General features: G+C 36.8%; 1 protein-coding gene across 3 annotated transcripts in view; it reads left to right on the forward strand.

The window, feature by feature from the left end:
- The window catches only part of PIK3C2A (phosphatidylinositol-4-phosphate 3-kinase catalytic subunit type 2 alpha), a 61,156-nt gene that overhangs the window by 17,188 nt on the left and 22,326 nt on the right, over positions 1 to 21,642 (forward strand). For all 3 annotated transcript variants that reach the window (XM_065755262.1, XM_065755260.1, XM_065755263.1), the window contains exons 2-9: positions 5,977 to 7,151; positions 12,654 to 12,754; positions 14,439 to 14,596; positions 17,480 to 17,600; positions 18,250 to 18,361; positions 18,907 to 18,986; positions 19,089 to 19,152; positions 21,460 to 21,603. In XM_065755262.1, the coding sequence (XP_065611334.1) occupies positions 6,042 to 7,151; positions 12,654 to 12,754; positions 14,439 to 14,596; positions 17,480 to 17,600; positions 18,250 to 18,361; positions 18,907 to 18,986; positions 19,089 to 19,152; positions 21,460 to 21,603 (1,890 nt within the window). In that variant the 5' untranslated portion in view covers positions 5,977 to 6,041. The remainder of the gene's footprint in view (positions 1 to 5,976; positions 7,152 to 12,653; positions 12,755 to 14,438; positions 14,597 to 17,479; positions 17,601 to 18,249; positions 18,362 to 18,906; positions 18,987 to 19,088; positions 19,153 to 21,459; positions 21,604 to 21,642) is intronic.

Raw genomic sequence — 21,642 nt, forward strand, 5'->3', positions numbered from 1 at the left:
GAAACACTAACCTTTCAGGCTACTTACGTGTACTTTATTGAAAAGATTGGAACTAATAGTATTTTTAGAAAATTGACATCTGTTCCAGAACTCGCACTTCTGTCAGTGTATTGAAGAGTGTTTCTTTACAGCTTATTTGCAATAATTTACATTTTGTATCAGGTGTATCTGCAGCAGATAAGTTCTTCCAAATTAAAACAGTAAAAAGAGATGGACTTCCTTTTTTTTTCTCTCTTTTTTTTTTTAGGAGAAAAAGCTATCAGTCTGATTTTATACTTATTGCTTAGGTTGTTTATTTGACTTTGGAAGTCTTTCTAACAAATAAACAGTTCGTGTACTTTGTGGAGAATGACCATGGAAAAGGGAATAATTCAAGCTCAGGACAAGCATGGAAAACCACTTAATTCCAAAGACACGCTTAATGTGCAGTCTGTCACACAAGTAAAAAAATCCATTTTTTGCCTAATTTTTAACATTCCTGGACACCATTGTTTTATTAGATGCATGGGGGAGGGGTAAACACTGGAAGCCCAGCTTAATGCATATTCTAGAATTAAAATATCTGCTATGTTAGCTTCTGTGTGTACATGAAACAGAATAAAGCTTTTGTTCTCTCAAGCGTTGCTGGGCTGATTTCTCTGCTTTTTGCTGTATCTTCTGTTTTCAGCCACATCATGCATAGTGCTCATACTGTCAGAATCTCTTCTTAGTTAACATTTTGTCATACTTCCTTCCCAGTGCTTCCCCCCACTCCCTCCGCAATGCCCACACTACTTCAAGTCTGTAATATACTTAATTTGATGAAATATAAGTTCTGTTTTCTCACTTCCTAGCAATCTGTGAATGCATCTAGCTGGTATAGAGGGCTTTTGAGCATCAAAGTTCCTGTGTTTTTTCTTGGTAAAGAATTTTCCTGCTCTGGCAAATGTGTTGCTATGAATTCCTTTCCAGGCTATTAGTACTTTCCATAGTGTATTACTGCCTTCTTATTTTGCTGAAGTTTTCCTTGTTATTCTGTGGAACTGCTGCTGTCTCTGCCACTCTGTTAATTCTTAAGTTTGCTGTCATTCAGTGGTAAATAGATGCCTTCAATCTCTTTTAATTATTGGCAAAATAACCACAGGGAGTTTTTGTGGATACTGCTCTTGTTTTGAGGAAGCTCTGCTTGATGGCTTTATAAGGAAGGCAGGAAGTGGTCTGACATGTTATCATTGCTTCTGTATTTAGTGCTGGAACTCCAGGGAGTTTGTGCACCCATTTGTGATAGCTGTAACGTGTTTCTGAAGAACAAATTGCAGATAGTATGAACTCTGTGCTTGTTTCATGCTGGAACAAACTATAAATAGAATGCCTTACTTTCATGCTTTTTCTTTTTGAGAAGAAAATGTTTGTGCAGCTTGGTTTAAGTGCAGTAGTAACATGCCCATGAGCAGATGGTGAGATTACCTCTGCTTGAGGTGGAAGGATTTGTTTCTAATAAAGACATTCCATGTTCATTAAGATAGGAAACGCATTGAGATTAGTCTCTGGTAGAGTTGTAATGTCCTCTGCATTTGTTCTCCCAATGTTTCTTACCAAAAATCTGTACATTTCTAATTTGGAAGAGTGGCTTCATGGTTCAGTTTTGTATGTATGCTGGAGCAGTGCGTATGTGGATGCGTTTCATTTTTATGTAAGCCTCTGTAAATGAAAATGCTCTTGAAATTGATTTCCATCCCTTGTAGAGGATTTGATCTGAAGATGATTGCCAGACATCTTCCCACCTATCTCTTTCAAAGGAGCCAAGCACTCTTTAAAATTCTGAGTAATGAGCATTGCTCTATTAAATAAAATGATGTGGCAATACACAGTGAGTGAACTTCATGCTCTAAACTTTTGAATACATTTAAGTGTTTGTGTTCCAAATCACCACCAAGGAAGTGCTACGTTTAGAGAAACTGCATGACTGAAGTCAGAGGAAGAGGTCTGTGGGTTTCTGCCCTACCGCATCTGATTAAATGCTGTCAGAAAATATTGCATTTGAAGTGTTTGTCAGACTTTTTACATATTTGGAAAGAGAAATGTGCCTTTGAAGGTGATCAGATTGACTGTGGAAAAGTTTTTAATTGTTGCTTAGATTATTGTGCAGTAGTTGAAGAGAACAATCGTGACTTCAAAGATGTTCCTTTCAGTTCTCTGTGTGCCTTCAGTTGCTGTGGCCCCTGATGGTTCTGGTTGCTCTTTTTCCCTCATCTGTGGTTAAGAACTGAAACCTTCCAAGTGCTTGGGTAGTTCCCTTCTTTGTGGAACAAGGGAGATTTGCCCTTCTCTTTGTAGATGTTGAGCAAGTTTAAATTTTGCTAGCAGTCTGCCTTTGAGTTTAGGTGACTACAAATTCAAAAGTTCAAAGTGAAGCTCATCTTTTTAACTGAAAATGTTGGCTGCTGCAGTGTAGTTAACATTAGAAGGTAGACTTGCCTTTATTTCAGTGACCTTTGTGTCTAGGGAGCTTCTGATCTTGATCTTGATTCTCAAGTGAGTGTGCTGTTTAAAACTAGCATGCAGGATTAGGTTTTGCAAAAGCTATTGTAATGTTATCAGATGTTTTTAATTTTGAACTGTTGAAAAACTGCAGGCAAATTTGTACAATTTTAGAAGTGTCAGAGGACAGGACTTAAATACAAGCCGTATTTGAGCACAGAGCAGTGCACCTTTACCTGTGGGCATGGCTTGCTGAAACAGAAGCTTCTTGAGAGGGGGAGGCTACTTGTCAAGTATGGAGATCAAAGCTGGTTCTTAAGAAGCCCAAGTTATTGTTCTCTGGTTTGTATATGGTTAGTTCGAAGGCCACATAATCTCAGTGTTTTTTCTCCTTCAGAAAAACCACTTGCTCTCACTGCTGTTGTTATCAATGAGCACCAGAATGCACTGATAACCTTCAAAGTTATTGTTCAGATAATTCTCAGCTGTCTTAGTGAGTTTGAGCCTATTTCCATTTGTTTGAATAACATTCAAGGAAAAGACCCATCAGCTACTGAAAGTCCTTAGGCCATAGCAAGACTGTAGGCACTCTGTGCTGCTGCTGCTCCTTGGAAGACAGGTAGGAATTTTTGAGACGACTTCATAAACTGGGATGAAAAGAGTGTTCTTGCTTCTGAAAATTTGAAGTTGCAATCTTAACCAGCTGGAAGCTACTGAAGAGATTAAATCCTGCTTAGATATCCAGGCAGTCTGAGTAGTTGGTATAAAGCATATTAGGCTTCTCATTAGAATGTTATCTGTGGCTAGTGGGCTTAGACCATCTATGAAGTACATGTTGAGGAAAAGATGGAGGGAGAGCTATGTTAGCAGGAGGATAGTAACTAAGCTGAATGTTGCTGAAGGCTGCAGCTGCGCTGTAATCTGCGTTGGGACCTGCCCTAGTTGTAGAATAGCCCAGCAGCACTGTGTTCCTCATCAGTTCCCTAGTCCGTTCAGCACTCAGCTGTACCAGTGGGTAGCAGGTGGGACAGGACTTCTTTCCAGTGGCAATAGTTCTGGCTTTGGTGAGTCTCTAACTGTGCATCCTAATTTAGTAAGGAAATGGATCTGATGTCTTACTTTTTTTGATGAATTTCCCCTGCATTGCTGATCATTATTTCATGTGATGGATTCATAAAGTCACCACCAAAGCTCCTCTTCAGGGTTTTATTACCCAGGACTTCAGTTGTGTGGTTTTCAATTTATTTTTTTATTTTTTATTTTTTTAACTACGTTAGTCTGTCACTGTTTCAGTCTTTGTTAATCAGCACTTTTCTGAAACATACAAAAGAGAGCAGAAACTTCAAAAGCATGAAATGTTTCTTTAGCACAGTGTTGATTTTGAGATAAGCTGTACATAGTGGCCTTAACACTTCTTAACAGAGCTATTAAAAATGTCAAGTTTTAGGTTTTAATAGAGAAGATACAGTTGCTAGCACTCATCATCTAAGTAAGTGTAATTATTTAGCTAACTTGCACACTGTACTGTTTTTTTTTTTTTTCCTTATACTAGGTGGTAGCTCTGTGTTTAGGAATTCTCTCATTTAAAAAGGTAGGGGTTTCATTTTAAAGCTAGAATAAACCTTTCCTCCCCAAGCTTATACCTAAGGGGTATAGAATATTTATGTGGAAGGATTATGGTAGCTTTTAGTTAAATAGATGATAAGCATATGAGTTTGATTTAGTCCAGCTAAGGCCAAAAAAAGAAAAACATTGTATTCTTGAGCTGCCAGTGGCATTTGTTCAGTTTGTGGTATGCCTTCCAGTGCTTTGCACTAAAATATTCCTATTTTCTAAGGGAGATCGCTGTTCTTGACTTAGGAACATGTTGTAGGCATTACAGATACAAATGTCTTTTTGTTTATTTATCTACTTTTTGTTGCACGTTGAGATGTTATAAAAATTGTCTGACTGGAACCTTCATTGAAACAGACTTCATTTAAAATAAAAGAAGGGGGGAAGATCTGGTAGAGGGGAAAAAGAAAAGCCTCTTTTCCTTGAAGTCTTATGGTACCTACAATATCAGTTCCAGTTTAATCTTGATTTTTGAGTTATTTGACCTGTATTTGTTTTCAGGCTTAGCTGGAATATAGAATCTCTTATAAAGATGTTTATCCTTCATAGTATAGGCACTGAAGTTAAGTAGATCAAACAAAAGCTTGGCCAGAGTCTTCAGGAATTTAAAGAATCTGTTAGAAATCTATTAAGAATCTTGCTGTCTGTGGCCAGTCGACAGCAGTACAGTCAGTTTGTTTGAAGCCACATATCTCTGGTCTGCTTCAAAGAGGAAAAGATTGTCTAATTGGTGTGAGTAGCAAGAGAGTATCTATATATTTAATAATTACATGATGCATTATATGTTATTTGATGCAGATACATATATTTTTTTTTAATGTGTAGATTATTGCATGACTTAAACTCGTGATGGTTTACATCCAAAGGGCACATTTAGTTCAGAAAACACAGAAACTGTGTTTAAGTGAGGATTGCTGTTTACATAACCCTCCTAGCAGAAACTCATTATTCATGATTTTTATCTTGCTATTGGATATGAAACTAAGTTGTTTCTGGAAGACAGCTTATCTGCTGGAGTCAGCTGTATCTCAACATAGTTTAAAAGCTGTAGAAATAATATTGAAAACCAGCACAGTTCTTATGACAACCTGTTGTAAAATTATTTTAATATGGAGGCATAGATATTGTGGTGAATGCAGGAAGCAGTGTAATAGTACCAAGCGCAACATTGGAATTGGAGGAATGCAAGATGTCATTTTCTTGGCAATGGCCTTATGTAAAAGTAACCTTCCAGAGTTTCTTGCCTTACATAAGTGAATGACACTTCCTTTAAGGGGCTGTTAAAAGAATTACTTAATGAGCAGCTGTAGTTGAATAATCTGCCTTGCTTGTCCACAAAATAGCATTTCCTAAGCACTATTCCTGTGCTTAAGTGGGTAAAGTAAAATCCAGAGGAAGAGAGGTTCTTCAGCCAATTGTTCTTTTTTTTCATTTGTTTCTTTATGGCCATCATAACTGTGGTACAGTTACCAATTGTGTGCTTTATCAATTGGAATGTACTGTTTTCAGGGAGAAAAAAAAAAAGGAACAACCTCTTTTTTTTTTTCTCTGAAATTGAAACTGCTTAAATGTGCAGAATTGCTTCAAATCTGAAGCTCAACAGGTACCTGAATGCATATTTTCAGTCTGAGGCGGTGCAAAAGTAAACAGGTAGTTACTCTACTTACTCTACCTACCTGTAAGTACCAATAAGGAAAGTAAATGGGTCTTGTGGAATGCTTAGCCTGTGAGTGTAATCGTGTGGTGTCATTTAAGTTGTTTAAAATATGTGATATCTTCAAAAATTTATGCTCTACGTTTCTGAAGGATGTGTGCAACCTTGTAATTTGGTGGTATGCAGCTTAGTAGTTGTCTGCATATGATTTCTTTTATGCTTTTTCTAATGCTTCATTTCCTTTCCAGAGCTGCTGAACCTTTTCTGAAGTCAAGGTTAACCAAGGAGTACAAGGGACTTGTTGCTTCGTTAAATGGACATCTGCCCTCACGGTATGGCCCAGTTATCCAGTAGCAATGGATTTAAACAGCGCTCATCACCTTCTTTGGCAACTGCAAGGTCAAAAGATGTGGACAAAGAGGAGGCTTTGCAGATGGAAGCTGAGGCATTAGCTAAGATGCAGAGAGAAAGAGGTATAGCTGCTAATAAACAAACTTCTCATTCTTTAAGCAGCACTGGACAAAAAGCACAGATACATAGCAAACAGGACCATGATCTCATGGTGTTTCCTGAGTCTAATGCCAAAAGAATGGAAGACAAACTAAGTACCATTGACATAGATAAGCTTACTCATGCTGAACTAGAGAAACTGCTGCTGGATGACAGTTTTGAATCTAGTAAAGTACCTGCATTACCAGTAACTCCTATTTTGAGCCCATCTCTGTCTTCACAATTTTACATTGGGCCTACTGGTCAGAGAGGACAGTGGACACCTGTGATACCAGCACCTGTGACATGCACTTTACCTCCTATTTACCCCTCAGCTTCTTATATCAAACAGACTGGTGTATTTCAGAATGGGTTCCATCCAATTATGTCCTCCTATCACTCTAGAGAACCTATTTATTTTGGTCTTCCAAGGCAGTCACAATACATTTCATACCCACTGGCAGCTACTACACCTTTCCATCCACAAGGAAGCCGACCTATATATCCTCCAGTACTTACACCAGAATTGGCAAAAGTATTTGACAAAATTGCAAGCACCTCAGAATTTCTGAGAAATGGGAAGTCAAGCGCAGACTTAGAGATGACTGCTATAAAGTCTGCAGTTTCCAGCCTACCAGCCTCAGAAAACTGCAGAGACATTAGTAAATTTGACTGGTTAGATTTGGATCCCCTCAGTAAACCAAAAGTGGATAGCGTGGAGACTTTGTATAAGGCAGAGGATCGTGGAGAGATGGCATCAGGTATGACAGCTGAAGATCCGTGGGATGAAGTGCTGTTAAAAGAGAAGCTGTTAGTAACTTGTCATCTGGAAAGAAAAATAAATGGGAAATCTTCTGGAGCAACCGTTACAAGGAGCCAGTCCTTAAACATGCGAACAACTCAGCTTGGGAAGTTACAAGGCCAAACATCACAGGTGTGTAAATCAGTATTTTTAAGTAGTGGTATAAGGATAATGATTAGTCACAATATTTTAGGACACTTAAACATCTGTTTGTTAAATATTACTTGTCCAGATAATGTGATGTTACTGACTTATGTGTGCTTCTATGATATTTGAAAAAATTGAACGTTAGTACTAAACTAAATCCTGAAGTAAATGTGACTCTGTAATCTTTCCAAATTTACCAAGGCAACTGCTGTTTTCCTACACATTACAGAAGAGAAATGAAAATAACCTTTACAGCAATTAAGTATTTAAATGATATTGATGAATATTTAATAATACTTAACTCCTGATGAAATCAAGTGAGGCAGCAAAGTAAAGGTGGTGAGGTAGATGTTGACAGTTTTCATCTTGAGCAGGCTCTATCCCAGACTCTGATAAGTGTTGTTATCACCTTATGTTTGAACCTGTCTGCTTTTTTTTTTTTTTTTTAAGAAAAAAAAAGTGCTGTAGTCAAAATGATTTTCTGCTCTCCCAGTATCCCTTGCAGTCTTTCACAGGACCGCTGTTAATTCTCTTTGGTAGACCATTCCTCCCCCTCCTTTGATGGAGGAATGCTAAAAAGTTGGTAACCAAAACTTGTAGGTATGCTGTTCTTGAAGGTGGAATTCTTTGTGGGTGCCGATATGTCAGAAACTCTGTATTTTTGTGCTGGAGAGATGTATTTGTGGGGTGATAGTTGCCTTAGGCAGGGCAAAAGCCTCCTCTCTGCCCTAGGACCACAATCTGTTCTGATGAAAGTTCAAGGCAGAAGTGTCAATGGACCCTTTAGTTATGACACTCATCTTTTTGGACACAAAGCGTATGCAGTTTCTATTGAGACTAAACTGTACAGCATGTGATTGTGACTTTATTGGCTGTATCATCTGGGTAATGCTATCCCCAGAAGAGCACCCTACCTTTGCCCAATGAAAGTCTGGAAGTGAGTGTAGATTATTTAGCTTTTCCTGTATTTTTAAATCCGTCTTTTCATGGTATTCCTTAAAGATGTAACTTAATAAAATATTAGTCACTTCACTATGAAGTGAATATGAAGACTTGTGCATTTATAAAAGTTTTTTTAGCTTTATTTTTATTTTGGTAGACTGAGTACAGAGACTGGAGAAGTTTTCAGTGGAAAAATCTACACCCTGGCAAGGATGGTGGTGACAGGAAAATCACATTTGTAGAAACTGGCTGGAGGCAGGGAGTAAAAGATTCATTCACCTTGGAGACTTCAGATTGCAGCTGTTTCAAATCTATTGTATTGTCTTTCTAGGTGTTTTTAACAGAGAAGGGACAGGCTGTAAAACTAACTAGTATCAGTTCAAGGTTGCTTTCCAAATTGCTTCTTAATTCCTCAGTCCTCACCCTAAACTGGGCCAGTTCACACACCCCCCCCCTCCCTTTTTCCAAGAGAAGTAATATTTGGGAGGCTGAATCTTCATGTCTGAATTTCCATTAAGGTGGAATTTCTGGCCACTGGTTTGGAGTATTTCCTGTTTTTCTGGGCTAGTTGTCAGTGTTCTGGCACACATCTAGTAGAAGGCCTAGGAAGAAGAATGAAAAAAACCTTAAAGGGAAAAAAAAATCCTTTCCTATTTTTCCTCTGCATCATATTTTTAAAATAGTGTGTGAAGATCTTGGGTCTAACTTCTTTTTTTTTTTTTTTTTTTTCCTGTTCCTCTTTCCAGTGTTAAGCTGTGAAATCTGAGCTCAGTTATTCACTAGTATTTATCTGGAGAGGCAGGTAAATTTGGACTCTTCAGCAGTTTGCTTCTTCACTGTCGTTTTATCCAGTGGTGTGCATTGTCTGTCTTCCAGTGACATTTATTTGGTTGCTGTGTTACTACTGACAGTTTGTATTGGTTGGTGCTTCTGATGTTGTGTGCAGAGAGTAGTACTGAACTGATTGTTGCTGAATGAAATCTGTTTTTGCTATAGGTTCTCTCAAGAATCAGACTTTAGAAGGGTCTTTATTGCAGATTAGGTCCATTCCCATGCTATTTGTGGAAAATGTTATCCAGCTCATAAATGTTCAAACTCTGCCTTCACATATTTTATTTTTTAACTCTTACTACCTCCGATTTAAAGGCTATTCCAGTGCCTTGCTGTCATTGTTAGTCCTCTGATTTTCCTTAGAAGTGCATTCCTAACTAGTTCTTGGCCAATTTTCTTAACAGGATGAAACAGCAGCTATTAAAGAATGATTTTAATATTGACCCCCAATATATTATAAGAAAAAGTAATTTGTCAGCGTTCATTGCAACTTCTGTCTCTGTTGTGTTAGCGTCTCTTCACTGTTTTCCTATTTTTGAAGATGCCTTGCAAAAATTTCAATTCTGTGTATGCGAGCATATATACCATGTGCTTTGTACAGTACTGCTTCATATATCTTTATTATATTTGCTTTATTCATGATATATCACATCAGCATACGTTGATCCTGAGGCCAGTTAATATATTTGAATCTTTTTCACCATCTTTTTCAGACAAGTTCTTAGTTTTTGGCGGTAGATGCCCAACTGCAGGCTTGTGATTTTCTTCCCACCTATGTTCCTGCTTTTGGCGTAATATTTCAGTTATAGTCTTTACCATAGAGTTACCTGATGTTCCAAAGCTGGAATGTTTCTGCTTCTTGTCTAAGCACAAGTCTCTCAGATTTATATACATTCATGTAACATGTTGCTTTTGTTCATACTTAGTTTTTCTCGTATGAATAATACTTCATCTTGTATAGTATGAATCTGAACTATTTTGCCCCTATTTTTGCCAGTTTTCTGGTACTGTATCCCATTGACCTCCAGCGATACATTTCCTTCAAAGCAATTCCTGAAGTCTTGCACCTTACTAGTATGAATCACTTTTTTTTCTGAATGACCTCATAGTTCACTGCTCCTTTAGACAAAACTATTAGTAAGAGTTTCCACTGATAATTTTGATTCCGTAATGTTATTTTTAATCTCTTGAATCGGTAGTTTGAGTTCTGTTTGATATTCAGTAAAGTATCTATGCGTCCCCTTTAAATACTTCAGTGTTCATCTCTCTCTCCTTACTGAAAGTGGAGGCAAAATCATCACTTTATCCTATTTTACATGCCGTCATCTCTGGAGTTCCTTTTTGCAGAGCTGAAGTCTTTTGTCTTTATATTCTTGTGGGGTCCAGTTCCATTTGACTTCTGGTAGCATACTGAATAGTTTTAAGTGAATGTTGAGAGAAGTGGTATTTGCACTCCACTTCTATTTTTATAGGCTGCGCTGAATATGAACCATTTTTCTCAGTCAGCTGTTTATTTGTTTTGGCTTAAAGTGTCCTTCCTTACAAGCTATATTCTGTGGCTGCTAGTTCTTACACCTCTTAAATTGGCTCATCTAGAAGGTAAAGAAATTCCAGTCTTGCTTGTAGCCCAAGAACCTAATCACTCACCTAATTAGTCGATTGTGTTCAACAAATTCTTAGTTCATCAAAGCTTGTCTTCTTGAAATTATCTTTTGAAAAATGATCCAAACAGAGTAACGAAATTTAACTAAAAAAACAACTAGGTACTTCATGTTCTTGATGTCACACTAGGAGGTAATTCTCAGCAAAATGTATCTGTACTAACCTTCAATTTTTCTTCTCATTCAAGTCTGACTCTCAGATCAACTATGGATAACCAAGTAAACCTTTTCTTCTTGGCTCATTGTGTTAGAATGTATTGTACATAGGCAAGTTTAGCCAGGGTGAACAACTGGCTTCTATCCCCTACACTTGTCCGAGTTTAACAGCTGACTAACCTATTATGAATTTTATTATAAATAACTTGAAAGTGTCACCCAGTGTAACGAGGGAGTTTTGTGGTGAGTTCTGACCAGCAGTTGGTTGACTCCTTATCAAAGGTGTTTACCTTTTGCTTTGTTTGTTAGCTTCCTGTTTCCTTGTAGGACTTGGTTGTTGCTATTGTGTAAATGTTTAAAGAACTCATGTTGTAGAAACAATAACGCAGGCTTGTCAGCGGGTTTTATGCAATTGGTCAGAAGTGTTTTTGTGTGAGTGAATTTGTCTGAGAGGTTAGAATGAAGCTTTCTGAACTTAAGGAATCATACCTGTTCGTTAATCTCTTTCTGTGTCTTCTGGCTTCTCAGCTTCCTTTGACTAATCCCCATAATCCCCAGCTGAAAAGGATTTATCCCTTTGAACTGATCAGTGTTCATAAAATTGACATTTTAGCTGAAGTAGATTTAAATGCAATTCAGATGACAAATATTGGGTGTGTATATATTTTCCCATCAGAGTTAATGCTATAATACTTAATTATTTTAATTTGATTAAAATGAGCACTAAAAGACCTAACTCTGAATTTGTTTCACACTTGATCCTTTTGGTCTGATTTGACTACTTTGTAAGGTACCTGACACAGTCTAATGAAATGAGATTCTCAGCTCATTTTGTCAGCTAATAATGAACAACCCACATACTAGTTAAGTAGTTCTTTGCTATTTCAACTATTAGAAATGACTGCCATGATTTTCAGAAAAACAGTAGTGTGGTCTGCTTCCTTTCTGGGCTTCTGGTTGGATTTCAGTTATGTTTCTATTAGCATTGCAAAAGCTCTGGATGCAGAAGAGTTGGTCGGAATAAATCATCCTCTAAGTGTGCCACGCTGCTAAGCCAGGTTCCTCAGCATCAGCTTATTCTGTAGAGCAGCTGCCTGGAGTTCCTTGAGTGCTTCAAGCTGCTGGTGACTGCTAGGCTATGGATTGTTAGCTCTACTTCAACCCTGCTGCCGGTTCCAGCTCATGCTGACATCTGTATGGCTATTTTGTGTATTGTATGTATGCGAATTGGGTCAGAAACAAGGTCGCATTCAAAACTGTTGCACTTGTTAAAACAAGAAAGCTCTGTTTGCTACAGGCTTTATTTTGTTTTTAGGCTGGATATTTTGAAGACAGGTGGCTTGCCTTAATGGGTGTGGTGGGGGTGCAGGGGCCATAAGAGAACGAGACAGCCCACATTTGATACCGTGGGATTAGTTCTGAGTTTGCATTCTAAATGCTGCTTCAGGTGTACAGTTTATCTTGTCCTGCTTCGTAGGTGAAGGTAGTCATAGTTAGACTTCATGTGTAGTGGCTCTCTGTGGGACTCTGTACTGAAGGCTGAATGGCAGTAGTGGAGGAAAAAAAGCAATTTGCTGTCCTCATCACATTCAGCAAAATCTGCCCAAATGCCCAATGTCGTTCCTTGCTGCTGGGAGCCCCGGAGCTGTTATATTTGTGGCTTATTCTTAACTAATATTGGCGCTGTCCGATAAATAAATTGCCTTCTTTAAAGAAGTCTGTGGTTCAGTGAGTATTTTTCAACTTCGTAGCAATGCACATGTTTCCCCTTATATAAATAGGCATAAAACTGATAATAAAACTCAGTTGTCTGAAATTCTGTGTACTGCATGTGGCTTTGTAGGCTCCAGGAATATGTTTGCAGCTATTTAAATACTGTATTATCTTTGAGTTGCAGAAAGACAATGGGACCACTGGCACGCTGACAGAAAATGTGCTTCTCCAAGAAATTGAAGGGCAGAATCAAGAACTGTCAGCTTTTTCTCAAGCAGTTACAAAGTAAGAAAATACTGAAAGTAGTTTTCAGAAGAAGAAAAAAAAAGCTAAAAAAACTCATTACTATTTTTGTCTTGGAAACATATTTAGTATGGAGGACTACTGCTACTTCTTTTTTTTTGCTCGATGAAGTAGAATGAAGTAGACTTTTTGTATGTAAATACCTTTTTTTTGTATATAAATAACTTTTTGTATGTATATACCTTTTCCCTTCGGTTGTCTCAGTTTTTCTTGCTTTTATCATGATTTTCAGAAATGCAACAAAATGCTGAGAGTGATCAGTAGTTCGAAGTCTGTTTTATTCTTCTGATCCTGTGACTTTCTTTAGTCACTTTCCTCTCGTGTTTTTTCTTTGGTTTTGTAACACCTTTTATTTTTACCCTTAAAGTATTTTCTGTATCTTTATTATATCTTTATCTCCTTCTTTTTTTCGATACAAATTCCTTCAAAATAACTCGGTCTTTTTCTTTACTGATAGACTTCGGCAAATCACATTGCTTACGTCTCTTTCTAAACCTTACATGCTCTTTTATATTCTTCTATCACTGGGTCTCTGTAGAAAAAAAGCTAACAAAAACAAACAAAATCCACTATTTTTTTCCTGCTTTGATCAGCTGGTGAAATTTCTTATAAAACATGGTACCAAAGGAGATGGAATTTTATAACTTGGTGTTCCTTCTGTTATTTTTGCTTAATGCTTCAGTTTAACGAGTCACATCTCTGTGTTCTTCATAGAGAAAGACAAACTAGGAGTCGTCTCATCCATTCAAATTCCAAGGAAAAAAATTGGGAATTAGAGATCTTTGTTGGTTAATAACTGCTTTGTAAAACAGGAGTGTTTATGAAGTGAAATACAAACTCCATAAAGCCAATAGGAAGTCATGTACAATTTGCTGACAAATGTTTCAAAATAAAACAGGCTTGTTAAATCAGTTTCTAGTTACATTTATTTGATGCCCTTTCTCTCAAGACCAAGCACTTGAAATGCTTCTGGACTTATGAAAGCACAAATAAAGGGATTATTCCCCCCTCCACCCCACATACTACTGTCAGGAAGCATGGTGATTGTTATAGATGACTTCTGTTCTTATTCTCCTGTAGTACACTAATGGGTAGTTAAATTCATTTATCCAGGTTAAACAGTAGAAAGTAAAAGGCAGGTATCAAAGCGCTGTATTTCTTACTAGGTGAACATGTTTAATAATATTTGTGTCCTAAAGGAAAGCCTTTCCCTTAATGCAAGCCTCTCTCAACTTCCAGAGTTTAGATATTGCTCAGAAGTTCAGGTTGGAATTCACAAATTCAAACATGTAAGGAGATATGTGGTCTTTTGTACATGAAGGAATTTGCTCTGTGTTTTTAACTCAATTGTAGGCAAATGTCATGGATTAGCTTTTTCAAAACTGCTTTAGAGCTTAGCTTCTTTAGAATCTGAGTATGTCCTGCAAGCTACATGGAAAACATGCCTAATTGTAATCTAGTTCTTTTTTTCCTTCTAACTACTATTATGTAATTATTGTGGGCAAAGTTCTGTTAAGAGTAGAAAAAATAAAATGCTTTGTATGCATGGTTTAGGTAAGAGCAATAAGTGTTCTTTACTGCTCTGGCTTGTGGTTATTACTGTGTTCTTTTGCTTTAGTCATAAATTTATCCATTGCAGTGCTTCATAAACTTTTTCTGTTTACAGATTGAGGACCAAGTTTCCTTACACTAATCAGCAATCAAATCCAGGCTTTGTGCTGAGTCCAATCATGCTGCAAAGAAACATAAGTGAGGAGAGTGCCAGTATCAAGGTTTCTATAGAAATCAAAGGATTCCAGCAGCCAGTAACTTTTACGTGCGATGGTATGTTTTTATGTTTTAAACTGGAGTTTGCTTGTAAGGCTTAGAATGGTGGATTGAGAGTGCATACTTGGTCTAGGCTTTAAGGTCTTGTAACCCCTGGGATTCGGTTACAGGGATTGCTTGCGTGGAGTGTGGGAAAGGTAGCTGAAGAAAGAACCCAGATGTAGGCCACTAACTCCATCAGAAAATATTTAGAAGCTGACAAACTGGAATAGTTTTCAAAAGAGAAAACCAAACAAACCAGAAGCACTGTTCTATCCACAGCTGGGAATGTTAAAACAACTTTTCAGAAGTTTGACCTACTTGATGGTAATCTGGGAGAGAGGGAAGGGGAAACAGATTCTGCACTTTCATCAATTTTTTATTCAAATGTTCGCTAGGATTCTTAAAGCTATTTCAGGTAACCTGGAAAATCAGACAAATTGCTGTTGATAAATAAGAGTGAATGCTGAAATTATTCTTGCTATCACAAGATCGATAAATATGTAAGCGTATATATAATATATGCTCATCTACACATATCAAAATGGTGCTGTCTTGCTGTACTTCAGCTAGCCAGCCCAGTTTCTTGGGTAATATTAGTTTGGGATGGAATTTAGAGGCTTGCCTTGTCCTTGGACATAAATTCGTATTCTCTGTGCATCAGCACTGAACAGCCTGTCTGTATTAAGACTGTAACTTTGGATGCCATCAATTTATGTCAGTTCTTGGTGATTAAATAACTGCTGCTGATAATATATTACTTCAGGAACAGCTTGCTCCTTAGCCTGTACGTTGCTGCAATCTCTTTGGCTTGGTGAGAGCTCCCATTCCCAGGCCAGACCACCTGGCAGTAGGTCTGTGCTGCAGCGCTTCTTATCGTTCGCTTCTCTCTGGAAGCGTAGACCCCTTAGAACTGGTTGTTCTCAAAAGATATGAAATTGCTGCACTGTACCCTTGACCTAGATGTTCTACTGGAAAACAAGCTCCTAATGCATCAATATTTTCATTTTATGTTAATCTGCTGAACGCTTTGATTTAATACTCCCCTAAGTGTAGCCTAGGAAGGGCTTATGCTGTTTATCTGTAAGTTTGCGCTTCAGTAATATTACAGGCTAAATCCTTTCCTACAAAAGGTTTTAGTAATGTAAAGAGATGTTATAGCTTTGGCCCTTTGTTTCTAGAAGTTTTGTGAATACCTTGGAATGTGGTTTCTTTCTAGCTCTATATATGCATCATTCTTTGTACTTTCTGTTCACATCCTTTTTTCTGATGCTGAGACTTTGATTTTTCATCCCTAGCACCTGTAGACATCTGTAGCATATACTGTGACTAGCAATAGGTGTGTTTAAAGCTGTCCTCTTCCTTTAAGACCACTTTTCTTGGTAAATTCCTACTTACTTCAGCTTCCTAGTGCTGGAGCGGCTTCGTTATGGCCTTCAGTCTTGCTCAGGAGCTGAAGCTTTTCAGTGTTCTTGTGACTCAGTGTGTAGAAGGGAGAGAAACAGATCAACTTCAGAGTTCATTTGGGTGTACCTTTTGGTTCTGTTTAATAGACTTTACAGGGAAGTACCAGTCTACTTGAGCAGTCTGTCCGTGAGAAACTAGCCTCCTTCAGTAAGAGAGGGGGTGAAAAGGTGGTAACATTTTCTTCCTATTAGTCCATAAGGCTTCACATGACTGACAGGCTTTAAAGAACAGAGCTTATGACTACACCACGTGAACTGTTACTGCACCTTTTTATTCCATTATCCACCGTATTTTCTGCAGAATTCAGTCTTTCTGAGTTTGTACTTAAAATTACTTGTTCTCAATTCTCTATACTCATTCTTCAGTGGCCACCAAGTACCACTGTGCTTATAATAAATCATCTGTTAATGAGATGAAGCACTTGTATTCTTATGGAAAATAATACTTGAGTTTACCTGTGTATTCACTGTAGCAGTAGTAACTCTTATATTAAGAGTAAGAAAATTAAGAAGGTTAAGTCAATGGATAAAAAAGAAAACTCTGAAGGTACTGGTGGAAAAAAAAAAAGAATGGTCTGTATAGTGCTTTTTAGGGAACTTTGAGTAACTTTGACATCATTTGCAGCTAATTCAAAGGTGATCAGAAAGTAGGTAGGGAGGCATATAGGAATGTTTTTTAATTAAACCTTCTGTGTTAAAACGTATGTCTTTTCTTTCCTCTGTGACAGCTAGTGACTGTAGGAGAGTGAATGTGAAATTTGACTGGGGTTATTTCTTTTGCTGTGTGTTTGCTGGTTAGAAAGGAAAATCTACTATCAGAACATTTGGTACCTGACAAAAAAGGTTTGGTAGTTGAGTTGTGTTTTGCAGAAGCTTGGTGATGCTTACTAAGATCTCATCTACACAGTGTGAAAGCTGCTTTAGATGAATTTAAAGGGAAAAGATTTCCAGTATGATTTCTCATTGCTATAGCAGGCTTTAATTTCCTCAAAAGCAGTACAAATAGAGAAGTTCTGTCATCAACTTTTAAGATAATGGTTTTTAAACTTCAGGATGCTCTGGAGTCATTTAATGGTTTGTCATCTTTGCTGTTTAAGACAATCTTATTAAAAAAGATAAAATTCTTTTCTTGTGTAAAAACCTGGAATTTGTGAATTAAGTGTTTTTGCACTTCTTGTCAAGTGGATACACTGTACCCTAATTTGAATCAGAATTACTATTTCTGAAACTACAGGAATGCTTCATAGCATGCCTTTCTTTGCAGCAAAAAGTGAAGATGTCAAATTATGAAATTTGAGAGATTATAGAGGTATAAAAGTCTTCTCTATAAGTATAAAATATAATTCAAGAACAGCTACAACTTGTTAGTGAGATATACTCAATATCACTTGTAATACACCTATATTTACCTTCCATATGTCATTTCTTTAAACAGTGAGCTCCCCTGTTGAGCTTATAATAATGCAGGCACTTTGCTGGGTGCATGATGACTTGAATGAAGTGGACATTGGCAGCTATTTCCTGAAAGTCTGTGGCCAAGAAGAAGTTCTACAGAAGTAAGTAAACTCTTTTTCGTTCATGTTTAACTTCGTACTTTTTAGCTGCACAGGTACTGGCAAGTGTCTTTTTAATGATTAAATGCATGAAAGTAAAAATATTCTAAATGTAAGTCTACATTTTGCACAAAGATCGGAAGTCTTTAGGGTTCCTGGGGATATAGCAGATTCTCAACAACTTCCCAGAAATATGTCTAAATGGCCATCTGTTGTGTGGGATACAGATTTTCAGATGCAGACTTCTTAAGCATTTCTGTAGATGGATAGTTTTTGGGTCCTTTTTAAATCTGGATAACCAGGAAAAGAAATCTGCTGATAATTTCTAATAATTGTTTGGGTTTTTTTTGTTGGTTGGTTTGTTTGTTTTCAAAGCTCATGACTGGCAAATCTCCCATTTGTTTTCTGGATTAGAATACTTGGTTTCAATGTTAACCATAGTAAAGAACTTTACCAAAAATGTTGGTATCTGTAATAGTATACTAAAAAATAGCACTGAAGTAAAAGCCTGATTGAGCAGTATGATGTGGAGATTGATTTACCATTTCCTTATTTTGAGCTCAGCAGGTTGCATTAAATGTTCCATGTGAGTTGTCTGAAAAGCACTGGGTATTTTAGGTGTAAATAACTATAGCTTTCATTTGTTTAACAGTAAGCACTGTGTAGGAAGCCATGAATATATTCAGAACTGTCGAAAATGGGATACAGAAATTAAACTGCAACTTGTGACCCATAGTGAAATTTGCAGAGGTCTGGCACGAACAGTAAGTACCTTCTAAAATGCAGCAGCAATTTAATCTTAAAGAGTTCGTGGATTTACATCAGAGGTAGTGGAGCTGAGGTGAAAGCTTTTTGTGTAATTAATAAATCAGTAATCCTGTATTATGCTGGGAATTGTGTTCTCTACTAAGGGTGTGTAAAATGTGGATAATGTATGTAAAACCAAATGCTACAGCTGGAAGAAGTGCACGAGTTTTTGATCTAAACTTAAGGCCTTAAAGAGAAGCAGCAGATTTTGGAGTTAAATATAAGCTGATAACAGTTTTTTAGTTTAATTAGATATATCATCTGATGATTGAAGAGAAAGGGAAGGAGGAACAGAGTTGGACACTTAGTAGCTGTTTCTCTTTTCCACTGCCTCAGTGTGAAGTTGTTTTGGAGGCTATCAGTTATTTCTTAACACTTTTGAAGAGATAACTTTATATCTTTCCACCTTTATTCCACAGTTATTACTAATATGTTTTCTAAAACAGTATTATAGATCATAGACAGTTGGGAACTGTACTCAATATATAATATTTTAATGCAGGAAGAAGATGACAGTACACCCATACACCTAACCAAACACCTCTATAAAGTAGAAAAGCCTTTCAGAGAACCTAATATAAGGTAATATTATGTGGGTTTTTCTCATTATCAATTCAATGCTGAATTTTTGACCAAGAATGCTATGCTTTTGCAGACATGCTTAATAATTACTGTATCTTGCAGATCTTCTATTGAAGAGCTTCTTGATATCTATCATAAGCAAACTGAAATAGCTCTGAAAAATGAGGTAAGGTCATTGTAAATTATTGCTGAACCAAACGTAGCACGAGAATTTTTACTGATAAGACAATTGGAAGAAAAAAATCGCAGGTGTTCTTAGGGAAACTAAGATCTGAACAAGATGTCAAATATAAATTCAGAATAATTGGTCTTCATATTTTTTGTTTGTTTGCTTTCTTTCTGAAGATCAATTGTATAGATCAAAATCTATACAATTAACTAGTAACACGTGTGTACAGTGGAAGTTGCATTTTTAGAATACAGAAGTCAGCATATAACATCTTGCTCTGCACTACTGGATTAATTAAAGAAGCATAGTCAAAATCAGTGGGTATCTCACTCTATTGTAGCTAATGTGAAACAGCTTTATGTGAAATAGAGTCATTTCCCAAATGCGAAAGTATAGCTGAAGACAACCTACTTTGCTTGTTTCTAAAAGGACTAGTGTCCTGGATTCCACTGGAACAGTGTTAATAGCACACTGATGCTTTGAGTGATGGGAGTGTGATGCTGAGCTGCTTGCCAGGTTAAACCACAACAACCAGTTTAGTTTAACTCCTGGTAGTAATTTAACTTGGAGATTGAAACCTTGAATAGCTTATTTAAGAAGTGTGTTTCTTAAAGTTTCCATAAGGAGCAGTCTTGAAATGAAAGACTTGGTGGAAATGAAAAATATTATAATTAAGTCTGTTTTATTAACTTCGTAGGAATGCAGATCTCGACAAGCTGCTGTCCACTATTTACATATTCACTTAATATCATCAGTTCATAAGATTTTTCAGTTCCCTTGATGATGATTCGCCATGTTCTCAACGATAGTTTTGAACACAGTCTTACTATTACAGAAGAGTCAGTTGTTAAGTGCTCCTTAATATGATGGTGTTTTTGTTGCTTTGCTCTTGCTGCTTCCTCAAATAGCTTATTTAACTGATTTCACGTGCTGAGGTGAGGAATACAAAGCATTACAATTCAGAATTATTTTCTACTCTGTCCACAGAGCCTTTCTGAAGATCAGAGATACGTTTTGTAGGTGACAGCTAAGTCCAAATATCAACAGTTACTGCATTTAATTTTTTTACTTCCAAAAGTGACTTTCTGTACATATTCAGCAGATGAAGCTTGTTGATCAAAGTAGGGTGATGTCATCAGTAAATAACTTATATATAGCCTTTGAATTTGCATCTAAGAACACTTTCAAATGTAGCTAATGTCCTTTTAATAATTTGAGAGCTGCTGGGAAAAATTGCATTGAAGTTTTTGCTTTTCATATGCTGAACAGCTGCTCTCTTCAAGTTCATAGCTTGGAAAGTAGGCTTAAATATTTACAGTGTCTTCCAATTTCTAGGGTTATTTTCTTACCAGTGCAAAGTTAATTGTTGCCAGTTCCAGTCCAAAAACTTTTTTATTCAAATGGCTGCTTTGTTATCCATTTGCATGAAGGTCATGTGAGACTGTGTGCGTTTGAAAGGAATCAGTTTGTGTTAGCAAGAGAATATTACACCAATTCCTCCTATTCTAAGTGATCATAAGTGATAGTAAACAGAGTAAAAAGATGTTATTTTGAAGCAAATATTTTCATTATCTGTATGTGTTTTAGATGAAGACTGCTAATATTAAAAGAAAATTTAGAATTCTTTGGTTTTAAATGGAGAGGTTTTTTCCTCACTGAAGAGAACATTAGGAGGTTATGTTTAAGTGTACTTAATTCCTTTTCACCCCCAGGATGGCAGTTTGCAATTGCTTGATCTCTAAGAACCATTTGAGTTGAATATTATGCAAAGCAAACCATTGCAAGCAACATTTTTCAAACAGTAGATTAAAGTGAAGTCAAAAAGATAATTATGTTTTGTTACAGAGGCTACGTTAGTGTAAATGTAGTTTGAATCTTTGTGTTCAAAAGAGATGAAATTCAAAAGGTTTTTCTTTAGTGTGATTCCTTCCTCACACTCCTTGAATATCCTTTTTTTAATCTAATTTTAACAAAAATCACACGGGAATTTGAGCTTAATGTCTCATTATATGATATTTGCCTTGAGCTAAAGGAAAGAGTGATTGGAAACCTCATAATATTTCTTGGGACACCGTGCTGCACTCTGTACTAGTTCTGTTTTTACAACATTGGCAACTGAGCTATAAGGAAGTTTTCAGTACAACAGCTTTTTGTTTAATCACGTTGTTAAACTACAGTTAAACATAATTGAGATGTGCATCTTGTAATAAAATCTTATTGTCAATTTTTCTTAAAAAAAAAAAGCAACGTTGTATTTTACAATAGTGACCAACTCAATCTGTTCTTTTATATGTTTCTTATTAGAACCAACATAAAGCAGTGGATCACTTGATTAAGACTGTGAAGAAAATCTGTTTAACATTGGATGGTGTAGAAACTCCTGCGATAACAGAATCTGTGAAGAAGCTGCGGAGGGCTGTTAATCTTCCAAGGATTAAAGACACCGAGGTAAACTTGCACACTATAAATTGCATTCTGAGGTATGCT

Source organism: Cyrtonyx montezumae, unplaced genomic scaffold (genome assembly GCF_038088225.1).
Source record: "Cyrtonyx montezumae isolate F1298 unplaced genomic scaffold, pur_monq_1.0 scaffold_10, whole genome shotgun sequence".
NCBI classification, from domain to species: domain Eukaryota; kingdom Metazoa; phylum Chordata; class Aves; order Galliformes; family Odontophoridae; genus Cyrtonyx; species Cyrtonyx montezumae.